This window comes from Triturus cristatus, chromosome 5_2 (genome assembly GCF_964204655.1).
Source record: "Triturus cristatus chromosome 5_2, aTriCri1.1, whole genome shotgun sequence".
Classification (NCBI taxonomy): Eukaryota; Metazoa; Chordata; class Amphibia; order Caudata; family Salamandridae; genus Triturus; species Triturus cristatus.
The window spans coordinates 334740163-334759212 of NC_140588.1; the positions used below are offsets into that span (position 1 = coordinate 334740163).

General features: G+C 46.5%; 1 protein-coding gene across 1 annotated transcript in view; it reads right to left on the bottom strand.

The window, feature by feature from the left end:
• The window catches only part of CD83 (CD83 molecule), a 290744-nt gene that overhangs the window by 29527 nt on the left and 242167 nt on the right, over window positions 1–19050 (bottom strand). The window contains exon 6 of the mRNA XM_085607099.1: window positions 1599–1705. Coding sequence (XP_085463225.1) covers window positions 1599–1705 — 107 coding nt within the window. The remainder of the gene's footprint in view (window positions 1–1598; window positions 1706–19050) is intronic.

Here is a 19050-nt window from a genome sequence, read left to right on the forward strand (position 1 = left end):
TTGACCATTTCTCTGGAGATCATTTATGGTTGTCAATGATAAGGACTGCCAGGTTCTAGAAATTTTTGTCAGGAGGGGGTTCTTACACCTAAAAAATATTGATGGGGGGTCTTGGCATCAAAAAGTTTGAAGACCACTGCTTTAGCAGCATGCCAGACCTGTCCCCTCCAGCTGAAGAAGAAGATGCCTGTGACACTGAAGAGTACATGAGGTTGGTGCTAGAGAGAGCCAGACCGCTCCCTATATCCATCTCTGATGTTGTAGTGGCTACTGATCAGAATGACGGCCTCAAACTAGCCACTACTGCAGTTCGTGATAACAATAGGATACTCCTACTAGACCACTCTGCCCACCACACCGAAGAAGCAGTTAGCCCTCTAATCCCTCCACCATGTGTGGCACAAGCTAACCGTCTGAGTGGAGGGGTGCCTCATGTGACGGACAAGGTTGGCCGTCTCCAACAGTCACTACAACTGGCACACTGATCACATCAAGGGGTAGTGAAGACCAAATGCCGATTCTGGCACAAAGTATGGTTGCCCGGTTTAGGCCAACTCGTGGAGAAGGCTATCCACGAATGCGTGGCATGTCAAGTGACCGGGAACTCCCACCCCTCACCCCTGTGTTATTACCAAGGTTGGACCGGAATTCCCCATGACAACGAGCCAGTGCCAACTTTAGTAGGCTCCCTAACAACTATTTATAGCTCTGACATCGGAAGGATAGAAGGCTAAAACGGCCCAAATACAGGACATCCAGATCACTGCCTATGGAGTGGCAAGAGTTCAACTCACTGAGCCATCCTGCTGGTACAGATAAGATGTACTTTGCCATGGGATACAAATAATTCGAAGATCATTGCTAGTTACTTGAAGTCCTACATATTTCAACTGGTCTGAGGAGGCATGACTGGTGTGGGGTTTCAAATGCTATAGACAAAGCCAGATGGATCAGGAGGTAGAATGTTACCAGAACCAGACAAGGCAAGGAGGTGATCACAAATGATTACCAGTCACTGAGTGATAGGTTTGCTTGACTATGGCACTGTAGTTATTTTGTTATGCATATCTATAACAGTTTGATTGAGAGTAGCATACCGGGTTTGCACAGGAAAGACTCAAGAATATTTTCTAATTTGTACAACAAACGTTAACTTGTGTAATTTCAAACGCCAGTACAAATGAACACATTTTGCTCATTTTATACTGGCACCATAGGTTCCCAATAAAGTGGTGAGGTGGTTTAAAGATCGCTTACATCACACAGGCCATACAGAACAAGGCCCCATTATATATCATATTGGGGTCTTAGGGCATACTGTCCTCCAGTAACCCAGCTCTTCGTTAACTGAACCTTCCTGGTTACCAATAATTTAAAAGAAGGGAAATCAGGAGGTTTCCACTCTTTAGGAATGAACAACCCATAAACATTTTCAAACTAGTCTTCTTTACTTCTAAGAACGAGTTGTTCCTCTAAAATATATTTCTCAGTCTCCCCAAAAATTTATTCTTTTAGGTATTTCAAATGTAAATAACTGAAGAAATATAACTACAAACTGACAAGTAAAAGAATATAAATGAAAAAGTGGAGATACTTACATAGTTCAGAAACAGAAGCAGCAATGACACTACCAAGAGGAAGATTACCAACATTTCTGTATTTCGACAGGTTGAATTTTTGTTTTGATCGCTTTGTGAGTCTTGGGCTAAAACATGGAAAATAAATATATTTGTTATGTAAGCAACAGGATACCAATCAATCAATCAATCAATCAAAGAACTTTATTTCGGCAATTACTGCCATAAAAGCACAATAAAATAACATTAGAAATACAGCATCATAATATAGCTTAAAAATTTAAAGAAAGTAGGAAGTAGGGACAGATAATGGTACTTTTTACGTTTTAGACCCAGCTAACAGGAAAATGGCAATAAAAGAGGCTCTCACTCCCATAGATTATTAAATCGTAAAAAGCTTTAAGCATGGAGCGATATGTTAATTACAGCAATTTTTATCCACGTAAGGGAAAATATCATCCTCTGGCACAATTCATTTAAAAACATAAATAAGCTAATAAACATAATTTAAAATGTAAACGTCAGTTAATAACATTTAAGATCAAGAGTCAGTTAAAACAACACCATCCAGGTCTCAACCCTAACTTTTCACTAAACATCTGCGTTTGCACCACAGTGCAAAGAGAAATTTAGATATAGCAGCAACAAAGACCGGATGTGTATCATACTTTAGTAGCCTAAAAACCTCTCTAAAATTTCTGATTTCCAAATTCCTACAAAGTTGAAGAACCCATTTAGATCTAGGAACCTTGTATGCAGGACAAAAAAAGATCACGTGGGTCTCTGTCTCTTCTGTCTCATTACACCCAGGACATAATAATGTATTGGCCCCCGCCCAGTTGTTAGTAAATGCATAAAGGGGGAGTGTCCCGTATCAGAATTGGAGGAACAGTTTCTTGGCTAGAAAGGGTTGAATGAGATCTAGGGCTGGCTCCAATTTATAAACTATTTTAACATCTAAAAACCTGGAGGTTAGACTAGATGTCTCAGTCGCCCTACTGATACACATCAGTCGGTATTCTTTAAGAGCAGAGGTTAGTGATTGTTTGGAAATATCAAGACATGATTCCGCAGGTGAAGACCACATGTCACTCCTCCCAATTTGATGGAAGGCATCCCGAATATAGGACAGCCAAGGGATTTTTCACACCCCCCGGATGTGCATGACTGATTTTAGTTCCTCTCTGTAAATAGCCAGCTCAGGGGTACTCCATAGCCGTCGCCAATAAAATAGTGGGCGAAAGGCTATCACTTCGGTAATGGGGAGAATGCCCAGATCCATCCTTAGAGGGACTAAAGGGGTGCTTTGAGGGAGACCCAAGAGTTGCCTTAAAAAATTATTTTCGGTCACTGCCAGGGTTTTAGTCTGGCAGTGACCCTATAGTTCAGCTCCGTAAAGGGTGGCACCCCTTGCTTGGACTTTATAGATTTCTACAGGGGGGATAATAACCTTTATGGCACAACTCCTATGGACTTTTAGGATCCCCCCACTAGCCTGAATAAGTTTTAAATTCGCCTTAGTAATCTGCGGCCCCCAGTCCGTTTTATCATTTTTTGGTTACCTAAGTAATCAAAAACGGGGACCCTCTCTAAAGGCCTATCGTCCATTTTAGGGTGTGGGCAATTTGTGGAGTCGGCATGGAAGACCATATACTTTGTTTTCTTTATATTCACCTCAAGGTTCCTTTTCTTACAAAACAAGCCAAATTTCTCTAAGACACGCTGCATCCCGATAGGTGTTTTAGATAGGAGCAGCGTGTCATCCGCAAACATTAATGCAGGAATTTTGCGGTTGGCAAGTTTAGGGGAGTCTATGTCCTTAACTGATAAGAGATCCTCAATTAGCCCATCTAGAAAAAGGGAGAAAAGGGTTGGTACGAGAACGCAACCTTGTCTCACGCCCTTCTCTACGGGAATCGGAGCTGAGTGTTCCCCTCTATTCCCAAATCTAATTTTAGCAAAAGTGCCTTCATGGAGGCGTTTAAACTGTTGACAGAGGTAGACTGGAGCCCCCATCTCTAACAGGAGGTCCCACAACTGGTCTCGATCTACCAAATCAAAAGCTGATTTGAGGTCCACAAATGTGAGGTAGAGAGAGCCTCCCTTCAACGTGATGGTTTTCCAATAGATCAGTTGTAATCTAAACAACTGATCTATAGTTGAAATTTTGGATCTAAAACCAGCTTGAAGAGGGGTGAGTATATTATGATCTTCCATCCAAGTCTGCAGTCTTCCCAAAAGAACATGTGCGAAAATCAATTAGGCTAATAGGCCTATAATTAGCCGGGTCTATAGGAGAACCTTTTTTATCAATGGGAATGATCTCGGCACCCACCCACGTTTGGGGGGGTGTCAAGCCATAAAGAATTGCATTAAAGAGGGACCGCAGGTATGGAACCCAAACTACCTGATCGGTTTTAAATAGATCTCCTGGGACCCTATCCAATCCGGGTGCCTTATTTGGCAAGACTTTGGCCAAGGCCATTGCCACCTCAGCCAGGGAACGAAGGGGGATGTCAATGAGTGGAACGCGAATAGAGTCAGTTACTGGCGGCCCGTTTACAACTGTTCCTATTTGGGACTTTGTATATAACGTTTGAAAATGAGCTCGCCAGACTTCCTCCCCAAGGTTTGGCTCAATTGCATTCTTACCCTCAGGTTTGCCTGTCTTCACCAAATTCCAAAACCCTCTGGGGTCCCTATCGTCTAGGGCTTTCTTAATGGCCTGCCACCTCTCAGTTTCCCATTCAGATTTCGCTTCTAAGATAAGTTTCTTTAAAAAAACCCTTGCCTCCCTAATGCGTGGAATATCGCCCTCGCGCAGTTTAGTCAACAGGGCGTTCCTTGCTTCTCTACAAGCCCTATTATACCAGGGACTAATTCCTCTTTGTTCCTTTCTGTTATGGGTTGAGGTAGTATAAAAAAACTCTGCCAGGGTTTCAACCATATCCTGGTGGTTATCCCCCAGCTCCTCTAAAAAAATCAGTACCACCGCATCTATCTGTAATAGAGCTGGCCTTTACCAAAAAGGGTATGATAGATTTATACAGTGCAGCCTTTGCCTCAGGTGATTGTAAAAAAGTTCCCCAACGGAGTCTTCTACCTCCCTCTGTTACAAATAAATTGGAAGGGGGTGAGGTAGGCTCTGCTTGCCCTGCTCCCAGTTGACACCAGTCCAGGGTAACAACCAGCGGATTATGATCGCTTTCGGGGCGAGGCTGTACCGGGAAATTCACTATCCAATGCCAGATATCCACCTTCACCAAGATGTCATCAATTGTGGATGCCTGACCATTTCTTTCAAAGGTGTGTTTCCCTGGATTATCCGCAGATAGTCGACCATTACATGCCCTCAGCGAATAGTTAAGAGTGACTGAGGTCAACTGTAGGGCTAGGGGGGGTCCAGCCCCTCAGCGGATAATGATTACACAGTGGAATTCCCCACGTTGAATCCTCATCACCCGTTATGGAGTGGGATAACCCATTTAAGGGTTCAAAATGGCAGTTAAAATCCCCACCGATAATAGGAAAAACTTGCTCAGGCAGCGACGAAATAAAGGCTGACAGACAGTGTAGCGTCTGTGAGGTCTGCCCATACCTTACAGGGCGAGAGTAAACATTAATATTAGCTACTTTGGGGAAGTCATTAAGAGATAGAATAATACATAGGATATCAGGGGAGTGGGTATCAATCGGCTTAACTAAACAGCCAAGATGTGTACCGATCCAGATGCCCAAGCCCCCTGATGGTCTGTCCCTAGGCCCCTGAACTGCCGCTTTACAATAAGTGGCAAACCCTACTCTATGTAGAGACTTCAATGCCCAGGTCTCCTGAAATAAACAGATCTCGTGGGTATCGATGTATTCAGCCCACTCAGGAATAACCATTTTGGGAGTTAACGCGGCTATATTCCAAGACAGCATACTTAGCCCTGATGGTAAGACTGCCTTAGATCTCTGCAGACCCATGGTAGAGATCCCTCTTTCAGGGGCCACAGACAGGGTTTCCTCCTCATAGCCACCAATGTTTTCCACAGTGGCATCAAGGTGACTAACTAATTCCCCTTTAGCATACCCCTTTAGCATACTCCATTAATGCCCTATCGTTGCTTATCAGCGGAGGATTATCAGGCGCCATTACTCCCTGAAATAGTTGGGCTTCTATAGCCTGGGAAAGAAAAATAGGTTCACCCAGGTTAGTAATAGTACCAGGCAGACTCCACACCCTACCAGGCGGACTACAATATACAACCCCCTCAGTATCATCAATGGTTCCCCTAAAAATTTCTTTGCTCGCTAGTTCCCTATTCAAAGTGAATGTCTGGTCGTTAACCACATCTCTCTCATCAATTCGCAGAGTTTGACTGTTCAGAGTCAGTCAATCTACTTGGTCTAGACAACTAAATCTATTAGTTAGAGGGAGAACAAAAGGTGGGAAATTATCGTAGTTACAACGTCTATTGATTGCTCTTTCTACCTGCGGCATAGAGTCCCTACCTTCCCTTCGTTGACCCCAGCTATTTGTTGAAAGGTATGCCTTTAGCCACCCACATCTGATGCCAATCGCATAAATGATCAACTATCCGACTGTCTCTAAAGTTAATCAAAATGCAATCGCCCTCAATGTGTTTCTTTTTTTGTCCCACCCAACTTACTCTACGAGCAAATAAAATTTCACTATACACCTGTGGTGGAAGTGGTCTATTAGTATTTAACCAGTGGGTACACTTGTTTTTCAGATCAGAATACGATTCCTCTTTACCTTGATCCAGTCCCGGGACACCAGCCAAAACAACAACATACGGAATTGATTCAGGTGGCAAATCTACGTGTGGCAAACTAGAGCTCTTTAAATCACAACTTAGGGGGCGCCTACGGGAATCATCAGCTTTCTCGTTTCTCGTTGGACCTGGCATAGAACTACTCTCCTGACTAGAAATCGCTAGATTCATAACCTTATTAGATGCTCCCTCACCATGCATTACATTGCCAGAATTCCCAATGGTACCAGACTTAACAGACCCCCTTGGAGGGGCTAATGTTGTATTGAGAGGCAAAGGGAGGCATAAACTAATTGGGGTAGGAGGATTAGCGATTGAGTTAGAGGTTACACCAGATAACCCAGAATGGCCCCCCGTGACAAATTATTATTTGAGTGATTGTTTGAAAGAGATAAGTCAAGATGTGAGAGTTTGTCCTCTATTAAAGAGAGTCTTTCGAGGAGTGGTTGAAGGGAAGAAGTGAATAAAGCTCCCATTTTCAACCAAAAATCCTCTCCGAGTAGATGTAAAAGGGGATCTGTTGTATCAGAGATTGATGAGCCCGTGAAAAGGGTAGGTAATCGAGCCTCCGTCCCAGATGGTGTTGGTATAAGGTCCGTTACACCTATTCCACGGGATATTTGGATCTTCGTGTTTTGGGGATTTTTATTCCTCTGAGGACCCCCGCCCCGCTTTCTCCTTATAGCAGGTTCCTGGGGTTGGGCCACAACTTGGATAGAGGAATTACAAATTGACCTTGTTAAAGGACGGGGGGGGGGGGAGCGACAAACAGGCTCTTTAAATGCCGGAACAACAGACTTGATGTTAGGCGCAGGCTCCAGTAGAGACGAAATGTTGACAAAACTCTCTGGGGCCCGTGAAGGCTGATGGCTTCCTCCAAACAGGGGGGAAGGGTTACTACCCATGGCAGTGTGTAGCTCTGGTGACCTAACATGCGTAAACTCACCCAGAGATGATCGCTTTGATAGCGTGGGGTCCAGTGATAGACGCCGCTCAGTCAAGGCAATTTCATGGTCCAGTACTGATGTTGCTCTAATGATGAACCGATCCAATGACCCCGCCACTGACCCCCCTGTAGCAGAAATCTTCCCCTTTCCTCCTTTAGTGGCCATAGATGGATCTGACACTACAACTAAAGCTTGGGTCAAAATGCCAGATGGATATAATAACACAACAGAAAAAATCAACTCACAAGCACTGACCTTATGGTAATAGTTGTGTCAGTGGGGGGGCCCGAACCGACCTTTTACGATCTCGAACGGGCTCAAACGGGCCCGCCCTTGGACCGGGCTTCACCTGGCGCACCCCCGCGCGCGTCCCGTGCAGCGGGTGCCACGAGGCATTAAGTAGTGGCTGGCGGGAGGAGCTAAAGCAGGTGGCTGCTGGGTCCTGGAGTCCGCTCTGATGCTCCCAAACTCCACAGAAAACAAACATCTCCCAACGCCTGCTGCGATGCAAATGCAAATGCCCACAATTATCTGAGTCAAAGCGCGTCCGCTGAGCTCACTCCATCGCCGAGCTCTCACTGAGCCTCACGCCATCCTTCTCACGGCCATCCCATTACAACTGGATTCACTTTTTTTTTCCTCCTTACTCTTTTTTAGCGCCTCAAAAAATGCCAGGTCACAAGCCACAAGAGGATAAGAAAGCCCAGCTGCTCAGATCTGCTTTTGCCTTTCCCCTCGCTTTTTTCAGCCAGCCACAGCCAAACAAAAAAAAACCTCTCACTTAGAAATCTCCTGAGGGCAGCTCCGAATTCTACCTCCTGTGCTGCAGCTTCGGAGGGAAACACCTGCACAGCCAGTCAACCACGCAGATCAGAATCCATTGAGCAGCCCACCAGCTGTCGCCGCCCGGGTCTCTCCGCCTACACGCAGTCCGTCAGCCTGTGCACAGCCGGGGAGCAAGCGTGTCAATCAACACGGCCGCAGAAGGGTTGACATCTCAACGGGAATGGAGCAGCACCCCCTTCTCTTCCCTTCCCTTCACCGCGGCAAAAGCCAGCAGCAGCCGCCGATAAATCCGCCGACAAATCCACTTCTCCAAATCTCTTAAATGCCGCAGAGCCGAGAGCCACGCATCCCGGTCGACGGTCGAACTTCCAGTTTCGGGCAGGATACCTATAATGTACATATATATATTACCTACTGGCGGTCGCCAGTAGGTAGTTATAGTTAGGACCCTGTTTCCATAGGAAATCCGCAACATTCTATTTTGAATAACTTTGGCGCCGGTCAACGAATCCTCGCGAATTTCTCAAAATAGGTGGGGCGCTACGCTCCGCTCCTACCCTGAAAGTCTCGGGGGGATTCGTCAAGCGGGGGCTGAGATAAAAGGGGGGTCCCAAAACGCGTTTTTCCCATGCATTTTTCCATAGGACCTTTAGACAGGGCTACAGCCCGAACGGCTGAACAGAATTACTAGAAATTTGGCAGAGAGGTAGTCCTCAGGTCAAGGAAGTGCCTTTTGTAGGTTTGGTGTAATTCTGTTCAGTAGATTCTGAGAAAATAGCCTTTAAATCAATATATATATCTGAGCCAGCTTACGGTACGCTTACCGTAAGCTTACCGTACGCGTACGGTGGCGTGCGCGAGCGCGATTCTGATTGGCTGTTACATCTAAGTAAACATTCGAATCGGTCGAAACCAGGAAGCGGCGCCCGCCATTTTCTCTCTCGCACTCTGAGGGGGGGGCTGTAAACAAAGGCAAAAAACATATAAAGGGGCTGTTTAGACAGCGCCCATGCACATAGCCATGTTAGTTGAGTCCTCAAAGATCCCCCAAGGCCAAAAACTGTAAATTTTTATTTTTTGAAAATTTCGCCGATTACGCTTACCGTACGCGTACGGTGCGCTTACGCTAAAAATTTTAATAAAAAAAAAAAACACTCTCTGTGCATGGCATATTATTGTCATCACTTACAAATTAAATTTAACAGATTACCTATCACAAGGAAGCGCATAATATGTCCTCCATGTGCGCACGGTGCGTAACGTGGGCACGCGGTGCGCGTAGCGCACTGCGTGCCCACCTTGCGTGTACGGCACTAACTGCGTAAAGTGGGCGCGCGGTGCGCGAAGCGCACCGCGTGCTCACTGTGCGCGCATGGTGCGCGAAGCGCACCGTGCCGCACGGAACGAACTGCGTTAAGTGGGCGTGCACGCCACGAATGGCGTAAAGTAACTTAGCATTTAAAAAACCGTACAAATTCACTGAAAAAACCATAGGTTTCACACATGTTATAGTTAGGAATTAGCATTTAAAAAACCTTGCTAATTCAATGAAAAAACCATAGGTTTCACACATGTTATAGTTAGCTGGAAATTTTACTGATAAAAAACCAATGAAATTCCCCCGTTATAGTTACTGTAGGCAACTATAACTCACGCGACTGCAATCCTCTGCTGATGACATATGTGTCTTTATGAAAAAAAAATATTTGTAATATATGTATAGCTAAAATTTAATGGAAGAAGACATGGGCAAATAAGTGTCTAAATACAGTATTAGCATCAGCAGAGGATTGCGGTCGCGTGAGTTATAGTTGCCTACAGTAACTATAACGGGGGAATTTCATTGGTTTTTTATCAGTAAAATTTCCAGCTAACTATAACATGTGTGAAACCTATGGTTTTTTCATTGAATTAGCAAGGTTTTTTAAATGCTAATTCCTAACTATAACGTGTGTGAAACCTATGGTTTTTTCAGTGAATATATATATATATACCATCATATAAGACAACAAAGCTATTTCACTGATCGGTTTCTTAGTGTTAGATGTGATAATGCCCCGGTTACTTACCGGTAATCTTCATTACTCCGAGTCCTAGTCTTCCTCGCCACAGTATTAACTAATGAGCCTTTGGCTCCCACAGAAACTCCAAATGCAATTTAACATTCTAGTCTCCCTCTCCCTCCAATATGGCCCCCAGTGACGACAGCCAATCCCATAAAGGGATACAGAAAGCCACAAAACGACCTGAGAAACTAAGCCGCAGACATGAAGCCAAGAAGAGGGCCGGGAGGGAAAGGGAAACTATACTGTGGCGAGGAAGACAAGGACTCGGAGTAATGAAGATTACCGGTAAGTAACTGGGGCATTACCTCCTCGTCCGTCTTCCTCGCCACGGTATTAACTAATGAGCCGATACCAAAGCATATCAGCTTCATGTAAGAACAGAGTCCACCAGTAAAGTCAGAAGATAAGCAAAACTTTATTACAACAACAGGAAAGAGACACAGAGAACCTCCAACCTATGGGACCCCAGAACCCAGCACAGAAGAGGCAAAGGCAACTGAAGCACCACCACCAATCTGAAGACAGTAGTGCGACATGTAAGGGAAGACCAAGTGGCAGCACGGCAAATATCCTCCATGGATACCCCCTTGAAAGCGGCCCAGGAGACAGCAACCGAACAAGTGGAACGCCCCTGAACAGGAAGAGATGGAACCAAGGAAGAAGAACCGTAAGCCAACAGAATAACGTCCTTAATCCAACAACTGAGAGTGGATAGGGAAGGACGCAAACCCCTACGTGACAAACCAAAATTCACAAACAAATTGTCCACCTTGCAAAAAGAAGAAGAAGTCCGATCCAGGTAAATCAACAAGGCGCGCCGAACATCCAGAAGATGCAGCAACGACTCATCCCCAGAGGAAGGATCAGGACAAAGAACCGGAAGAATCACCTCAGCAGAACGATGAAAAAAGGAATTCACCTTCGGAACAAAAGTGGGGTGAGGGCGCAGCACAACACGATCATCCAGAACACACAAAAAAGGAGCCGACCGTAGGAAAGCCCCCAACTCCCCAATCCTCCTGGCAGAAGCAATAGCCACAAGAAAGACAACCTTAAGAGTCAAGAATTTCAGGTCAACCGACTCCAAGGGCTCAAAAGGAACCAACTGAAGCGCACGCAGAACCAGCGGAAGATCCCAAGGAGGAGAAGACAGAACAGGACGGGGACGCTGAAAAGCCAGAGACTGCAAAAGCCTGGACACCAATGGCGTCACAGAAACCAAAGGAAGAGCATGAAAGGCCTGAATGGCAGCCCACTGTGCACGAAGAGTAGAGATGGCCAAACCCAAATCAAAACCCTCATGCAAAAAATCAAGAATGCGGGCAGGATCCAAGTCAGACATAGACAAACCTTGCCGAACGCACCAAGCAGCAAAGTTGTCCCATTGTTTCGCATAGGAACGCAAAGTAGGCGGACGCCTGGACCGCTGAATAACATCAGCAACCACCACAGAACACCCACCCCGAATCAGGGAGTCCCTCTCAAGAGCCAGTTCCACAGACCCAAGGACCGGAACACCAGAAGAGGAAGCGGAGGCCCCATCAGAGGAAAAGGATCGAAGGGCAACAACCATCCCGTGCCCACCGCCAACTCCAACAAGAGAGGAAACCATGGGCGGCGACGCCAACCTGGCACAATCAGAAGAACAAGGGCCCCCTCCCTCTTGATCTTCTGCAACACAACGGGGATCAGGGGAACAAGAGGGAATGCATACAACAGGCCCTTCGGCCACAGGAAGGACAGAGCATCTATCCGCCACGCCTCCGGACATGGCATAATCGTGCAAAAGCAACGGATTTTCGCAATTGACCGGGAAGCAAACAGGTCCACAATCGGAGACCCAAACCTCCTCTGCAAAGCCTGGAACATCCGGCGCGTCAGGGACAAGGACACCATGGACGGAAAGACCCTGCTCAGGCAGTCCGCAACCACGTTCTCATGACCTGGAAGGGAAACAGCCGACAGCGACTCCAGGTGCAACTCTCCCCACGAACAAATCTGGTAACTGAGGGAACTGAGGGAAGGAACCCGGCAGCCCCCCTGATGATTGAGATACGCCATGACCACCTGATTGTCCGTCCAGACCTGAACATGATGACCCAAGAGAAGGTCCGAGAAGGCCAACAGACCCAACTGGACAGCCTTCAGCTCTTTGTAATTCGACGAACAAGACATCACAGTCGGATCCCAAACACCCTGAGTCGATGAGTCCCCCAGAGTAGCACCCCAGCCCAAGAGGCTGGCATCGGTAGTGAGGACCCGAGAAGGAACCACCAGAAAAGGACAACCCGTGAGAGATGAACCACGTGCAACCACCACCCCAGGGCCACCCGAACCCCCACTGACACAGGAATCAAGAGATCGAGATCCTGAGAACAGGGGTCCCAATGCAACAAAATGTGGGAAACCATGGGATACATGTGCAGGCGAGCCCAAGGAACCACGGACAGGGAAGCGGACATGAGACCCTGAACCCTCACCCAAAGTCTCGCAGGCTGGGAAGGTCCTGACAGCAGGGACCGAAGAGCAGACAGTAGGGTTTCCATCCGAGCAGGGGGCAGGAACACCGACCCCAACAGAGTCCTGAAACGAGCCCTAATGAACGTCAGATCCTGCGAAGGAACCAGGGAGGACTTCCCCACATTCACCAGGAAGCCGTGCAATTCCAGGACCCGGCAAACCCTCTGGACATGGACCACCGCCTTAGAAAGAGAAGAAGCAGAAATCAATAAATCGTCCAGGTAGGGAAACACCTGAATGCCCTCCCCATGTAAATGACCAATGACAGGTGCCAGAACCTTCGTAAACACCCTGGGTGCAGAGCAGAGACCAAAAGGCAATACCTGAAACTGGTAGTGCCGACCCAGGACACAGAGCCTCAGAAAACGCTGACTGGTGGGGTGCACCGGCACATGGAGATAGGCATCCTGCAGATCGACCGACGCCAGAAAGTCTCCCCGAGAAATCTGAGGGAGGATCACCTTCAGAGACACCATCTTGAAAGTCTGAGGAGGAATGAACCCATTCAGCCACTTCAGGTCCAGGACAGACCTGAGATCCCCCGTGCGCTTGGACACAAGGAACAGGATGGAGTACACCCCCAACCCCTGATTCTCCGGAACCGGAATTACAGCACCTTTTGCTAGAAGAGAGTCTACACCGGCCAAAAGCGCCGCCTTCTTGATAGCCAACCTGGGGCAAGGAGTGGACCTGAAATAGTCTGGCGGATCCCAGCTGAACCCAAGGCGAAAACCCTCGGAAACCACCCGAAGGACCCACTGATCTGACACAGTCAACCTCCAGGACGTCAGGAAGAATAGCAGCCGACCTCCAACTGGACCCTTCCCCGGAGAAACAGAGTCACGATTTAGAGGGAGCAGCAGCGGAGGAGTGAACGTTGGAGAACCGGGACTTATCTGTGGAAGGGGCACCCCGGCCACGCCCCCTACCACGAAAGGGCTGGTGAACACGGCCCCTACGAGAAGGACCAAAGGCACGGGTAGCACCAGAAGACCGGAAACGACCAGCACGATCCGGAGCCAGCAGTTTCCTATCCTCTGCCGTCTTCTTCACCATATCCTCCAAAGGAGGACCAAAAAGTTGAACTCCAGTAAAAGGAATCTTCATAAGTAAAGACTTCTGGGCAGCATCAGCCTTCCAGGAGCGGAGCCACAACTGGCGCCGAGCCGCCACTGAAGAACCAGCCTCAGAAGCAGCCGCACCCAAGGCATCAAAAGAGACGTCCGAAAGGAGACAAACCTGTTGCTTCATCATGGCCAACGTAGAGGAGATATCCTCGCCCTGGTCCAACAGTTCAGCCAAGGACTGAAAATCCTTCAGCAAGGATTGAACGGCATAAGAAGAATAATTGGCAGCCCGGATGGAAAAATTGGCAGCAGAAAAAGTGCGCTTCACCGCCCCATCCACCTTCCTATCCACAGGATCTGCAGGAGAGGAATCCTCAGAAACCACAGACCCATGAGACGACATCGCCGCCATCAAGGAATCAACCTTCACCGACGAAGGATACTAGGCAGAAAAATCCTGAAAAGGGTAACGTTTAGACAGGTAACGTGGGAAAGCACCCTTGTCAACATCCCTCCATTCAGTCTCCAACACTTTCACAACAGAAGAATGCAAAGGGAGATTCTCAGGATCTGGACGCTGATATTGCGCAAAAAAATCCTCCTCCATCGGAACAACCGAATCAGGAAACATCATCTTGGTGCGAATGTGCCCCAGCACGTCCTTAAGGTCAGTACCTTGCACAAACCGACCCTTAACCTCCACATCATCCTCAGCGTCAGAACCAACCAGGGAGGCAGGATCAGATCTGATCTTCTTAGAAGGAGGCGCAGCCATCTTGCCATGCAAAGCAGCAGCCACAGCTGAATCTATCATCTGCTGAATCACAGCCAAGGAAGGCAACGCATCCCGAGACCCAGAAGCGACTTCCCCAAGGCCAGAAGCCACCACGTCATCAGCAACCTCCATAACCGCAGTAAACAGAAAGGCAGGAAGTGAACAACCACACTGTACAGAACCGAAGAAACCTGCGTTTTAAATGGCCACCTAGCACCATGAAAAATAACAGGACACGCCCCCAACACTTAGAAAAGGAGCCTTAAGTACGCCCCCCCCAACCGAGAAAAAACCCGGCCGAGGAGACGCCGCAAAAGACTGCCGCCCCAGAAAGAGACCGAACCCAAGTCCTCAAACGGGAAGACGGCAGAAACCAACTCCCCGCGCTGTAAGCGCGACCATAAACAACAAAGCGTCGACTGCAGGAAGACCGCTGAGCAGGACGTGCGGTCGGCAATCACCTGAAAACTCGCCGGTAAAGTCCGTCTTAGCAGGACACCTCGGCGCGGAATCAGAGAGGAGGCGGGTCCCAAAACGAACCCGACCTCCGCCACGCCGGGACCGCTATAGCAGGAACCGGAGAGGCACGCAGGACAGAGGGTCCAAGGTAACACAATGCACCCCCAACACCAAACGTACACAGGGCACAAGAGTCCGCTATAGCAGGACCGCCAACCCACACTTACCTGACAAGCAGGAACACAGCACTCGGAGTAGTGCAGAAACAAAAAAACAGGTCGTTTTGTGGCTTTCTGTATCCCTTTATGGGATTGGCTGTCGTCACTGGGGGCCATATTGGAGGGAGAGGGAGACTAGAATGTTAAATTGCATTTGGAGTTTCTGTGGGAGCCGAAGGCTCATTAGTTAATACTGTGGCGAGGAAGACGGACGAGGAGGTAATGAAGCAAGATTACCTCTTCAAGTATCTTCTGCCCTGTCCATCAGTACAAAACGAATAAGCCTCATATTTTGGAGCCCATGCCTCCTGTGTGAATGCCATTTTTAGGTTGAGCATACTGTGGGCTTACCACTAACATACAGGAGCTTGCAGCACTCCACCACCACTGATTACCATTGGTTAAATGTACTGTCACTCCACTTTGCTTCCTTTCTATTGAATGGCTTTCCCTGTTTCAGCCTGCACATCTTGTGTTTGTCCCTCCCTGTACAGCATGGCTAAACAATATCAGAAAAGTTAATAGGTCTCATACGGGCGGCCTATTGGCTTTGCCAATGCTTTTTAAATGTGGTAGGGAATAAGCACGTACCCCCAAAATGGTGGTCCATTGGCAGGTATTGACACATCACAAGAGGTTTGTGGATAAACTTAGTCCTATGTCTGTCTATTAGGAAACTGCACTTGTCGATGTAGGTATGTTGCAAATCATTTTATGGCCCATTCCATGCTTTATACCTATGTGATGGGCATCTCTGAATATGACTGGAAGAAGTCCCTGAGGAGTGTAAGAGAGAATAACAGTGCTCTGTGTTCTGTGGAGAGTGAGATTCTGACTCTGTTTTTTCAAGAGATGCAGAAGACAAGATGTATTTTTATTTTGTGTAAGGAGACATGGAGCAAATACAGAAAGTAAACTAGATTGATTACTCTATGACATTCATAAAGAACAATAACATTAGTGTTAAATTAAGTGTATAAGATACTAAAGGGCAGGAGACTGCAACATAATGTGACCATACCACAGACATTAGGTGTATGAATACAAAATCTAAGCCAATTTACCTGTATTTGCAATTAAATAAATAAAAACGCAAGGCAAGACTGATGTGATGTTAATACATAAGGAAAAGAGAACAGGTCACATTCACATATATATATGTAGATTCCAATTTGTTTCATTTTTATCCAGCATCCACTTCTGAAGCATGAGACATATTTAAAACACAGTTAGATTGTGCTAGACTCATTCATAATGTTCCAGAAAACCATTACATATTTCCTCATATTTATCCAGCATCCCTTCTGATGCATGAATATTTAAAAAAAACAAAAAAACAGGTAGCCTTTGCAAGTCCTAGAACCAGCCTTCTGCACAACATTTTCCAAGGATTTCATTGTCTTGGTGTAATTTTTTTCAAGATCAGTGAAGTTTTATTAGAAATTCTTTGTTTCTCCTCACATATCAAGCATGTTTTCTATTCTAGTATCCCTGGCTAACATACGTTTCTGGAAAACACAACACCAAGAATGAGACACCAATTCACAGTTCACACTAACTAAACATACAAGTGTCCCTTTTTGACAGAACTAACGTCAGACATTCTCTAACAATTCTTGCCAATGCTTTAGGACTGGCATACAGTATCTGCAAACCAGTAAAGACTGATGTGAGTGCTTTAAACTCAGATCAAAAGCAAATGTGAAGCTGTCTTGCATTATTAAGAACCATTGCTCCTTCATCATTGGTACATTAAGTTTTTCAGGGCATGAAGTGCAAACTTCATTGAATCTATACGCAACAGAAGAGGGTCTAAGCTTTTTGTAACAACTGAGACAGAAACTACATTTGTCATAGGTATACAATGAATGAGTGCATTAAGACAAAACACCTTACAGTTGCATGGTTTTTTAGAGTTTTTTTCAAAATAAGATACATACACCGCCCTCTTTTTCAGGCCAAACTACTAATTATCTTACCACACCAGATCTATTATAATGATGCTGGTAAGTACACAAATGCAAAAAGAACTATTGTTGGACAGAATGCAGAACAATGTCATACATTCACCCCAGTACAGAGATCTGCGCCTAAATCCATTGTTTTTTGCTCACCATGTCATTCCAGTTTGGACCCAGCCATATGCAAATCAGTCTTGACCCTGTGCCCAATAGGAGCAGTCCAGCCCGAACTGCCAGGCCAGGTCCTCTCTGGACTGGAAACAAGTATCCTAGGACCGGTTTCGGGGTTTCACCCCTCTTCAGCCAGGATAGCTTGATTCCAGTGGCATGGAGAGCACGGGACTCACGTCTGAGCATTCCCGTCCCACTCGGGGTGACAAATGCAAACAAGCATTTGCAATGCAATAGGTCTCGAATTGACGCAAGTTTGAGCTATTGACATTGCAAATGGCAATGCCTATTACATTTTTTTTTCGTTTTAAAAACATAAATAAAAGGCATTGTCATTTACAATGCCAATAGCTTTAACTCGTGTAACTGCGAGACCTATTGCATTGCAAATGCTTGAAGTGTGCAGACATAACAGGGTAGATTAAGAACTGTGCTGTCCACCACCACCTCTTTCTGCGCCCCTGAATTCCACCCTCAGCTCCTCCCCTGCTGGAGATTTAACGAACATGAGTGCCCTGTGGTTTTGTATTTTTCTTCCAGGGCTATCAAGTCTGTAACTGTTGCACAGGACCAAGGCGCTGGATGGTCTCAAGTTGCATAAACTTAAACAAGTTGCCGACATAATGTATATAAAATGGAAGAATGACAGCTCGTGATTTAAGGTATTCCTGAGGGCTGTAAACTGCAGAGTATGTGAAGCCAATGGCCCCTGACGATAACAGTAAATTACCTTGTAATCCAGGCGGGGACATATACAACTCGGACCGAGGGCTTTTTTTCTTCCCACAGTCCTGGCCTTGTGTAAATACACTTTATGAGGAAATGTGAAACACATTGAGGGTTGCTCTGTTTCTCGTCCATCGTGCTCGTTGTCAGGCCGTGTCCCTTTGTTAGACGGATGGGCGCGTGCTTCAATCAGGCGGATTCCTTCGGTTTACAAGGGGAATGTTTGTTTGTGTGTGTGAGTGTGTGCGCGCGAACGTGCGCAGACGTGAGTGAGTGTGTGTGTGTGTGTACATTGTTGTTCTTTTTAATGTCCATGACTTCTGGTGTGAAACAAAAAGTGAACACCATCCATTTAAAAGATATACCAGCTAGACACAAAACGGTAGACCCAGACCTGCCCAGCTGCCCTTTGTGCTTATCGTTGGTACTTTAAATTCCCACTCAGTACACAACTTACGCTTTTTTTATGAGAAGATAATTAGGCCAATATGTGTGGTTTCAAGTTACTCATTAAAATCAAATTATTGATTGCGTTAGACACAGATACGCTGCCACCATGGCTCAGTCACACACATACATGCGAGCGCGCACACAAGCAATGGCTAGACAAAGTAATCTTTGCAAGTGCGATGGCCTTAAGTCACAGTGCACAGGAGTAGGGTCGGATGAATTAGTGTGAGCAGAGCAGGCCTTGATGTCTGGCTGCGCAGGGCCCTTTCATGTGGCACAGAATCTACACAACATGATTTACAAAAAAAAAAACCCGGAGCTCTGCACCAGGACTCCAGGCCACTCCCAGCGTGTAACAACACACACACGTCCTGCTCGCCGTTTGCAGTGTTCGTTCGAGATTGATGAGAAATTCCGCATATGGCAAACACGCAACTAGAATTATCATAGCCAGAAGTTGTTTTGGAAAAAACTCGCCTTTTTAATGGTTTTTAGTTTTTGGGGGATCTCATTGACGTAATTCCAAGAAGCTCTTTATAGAGAATA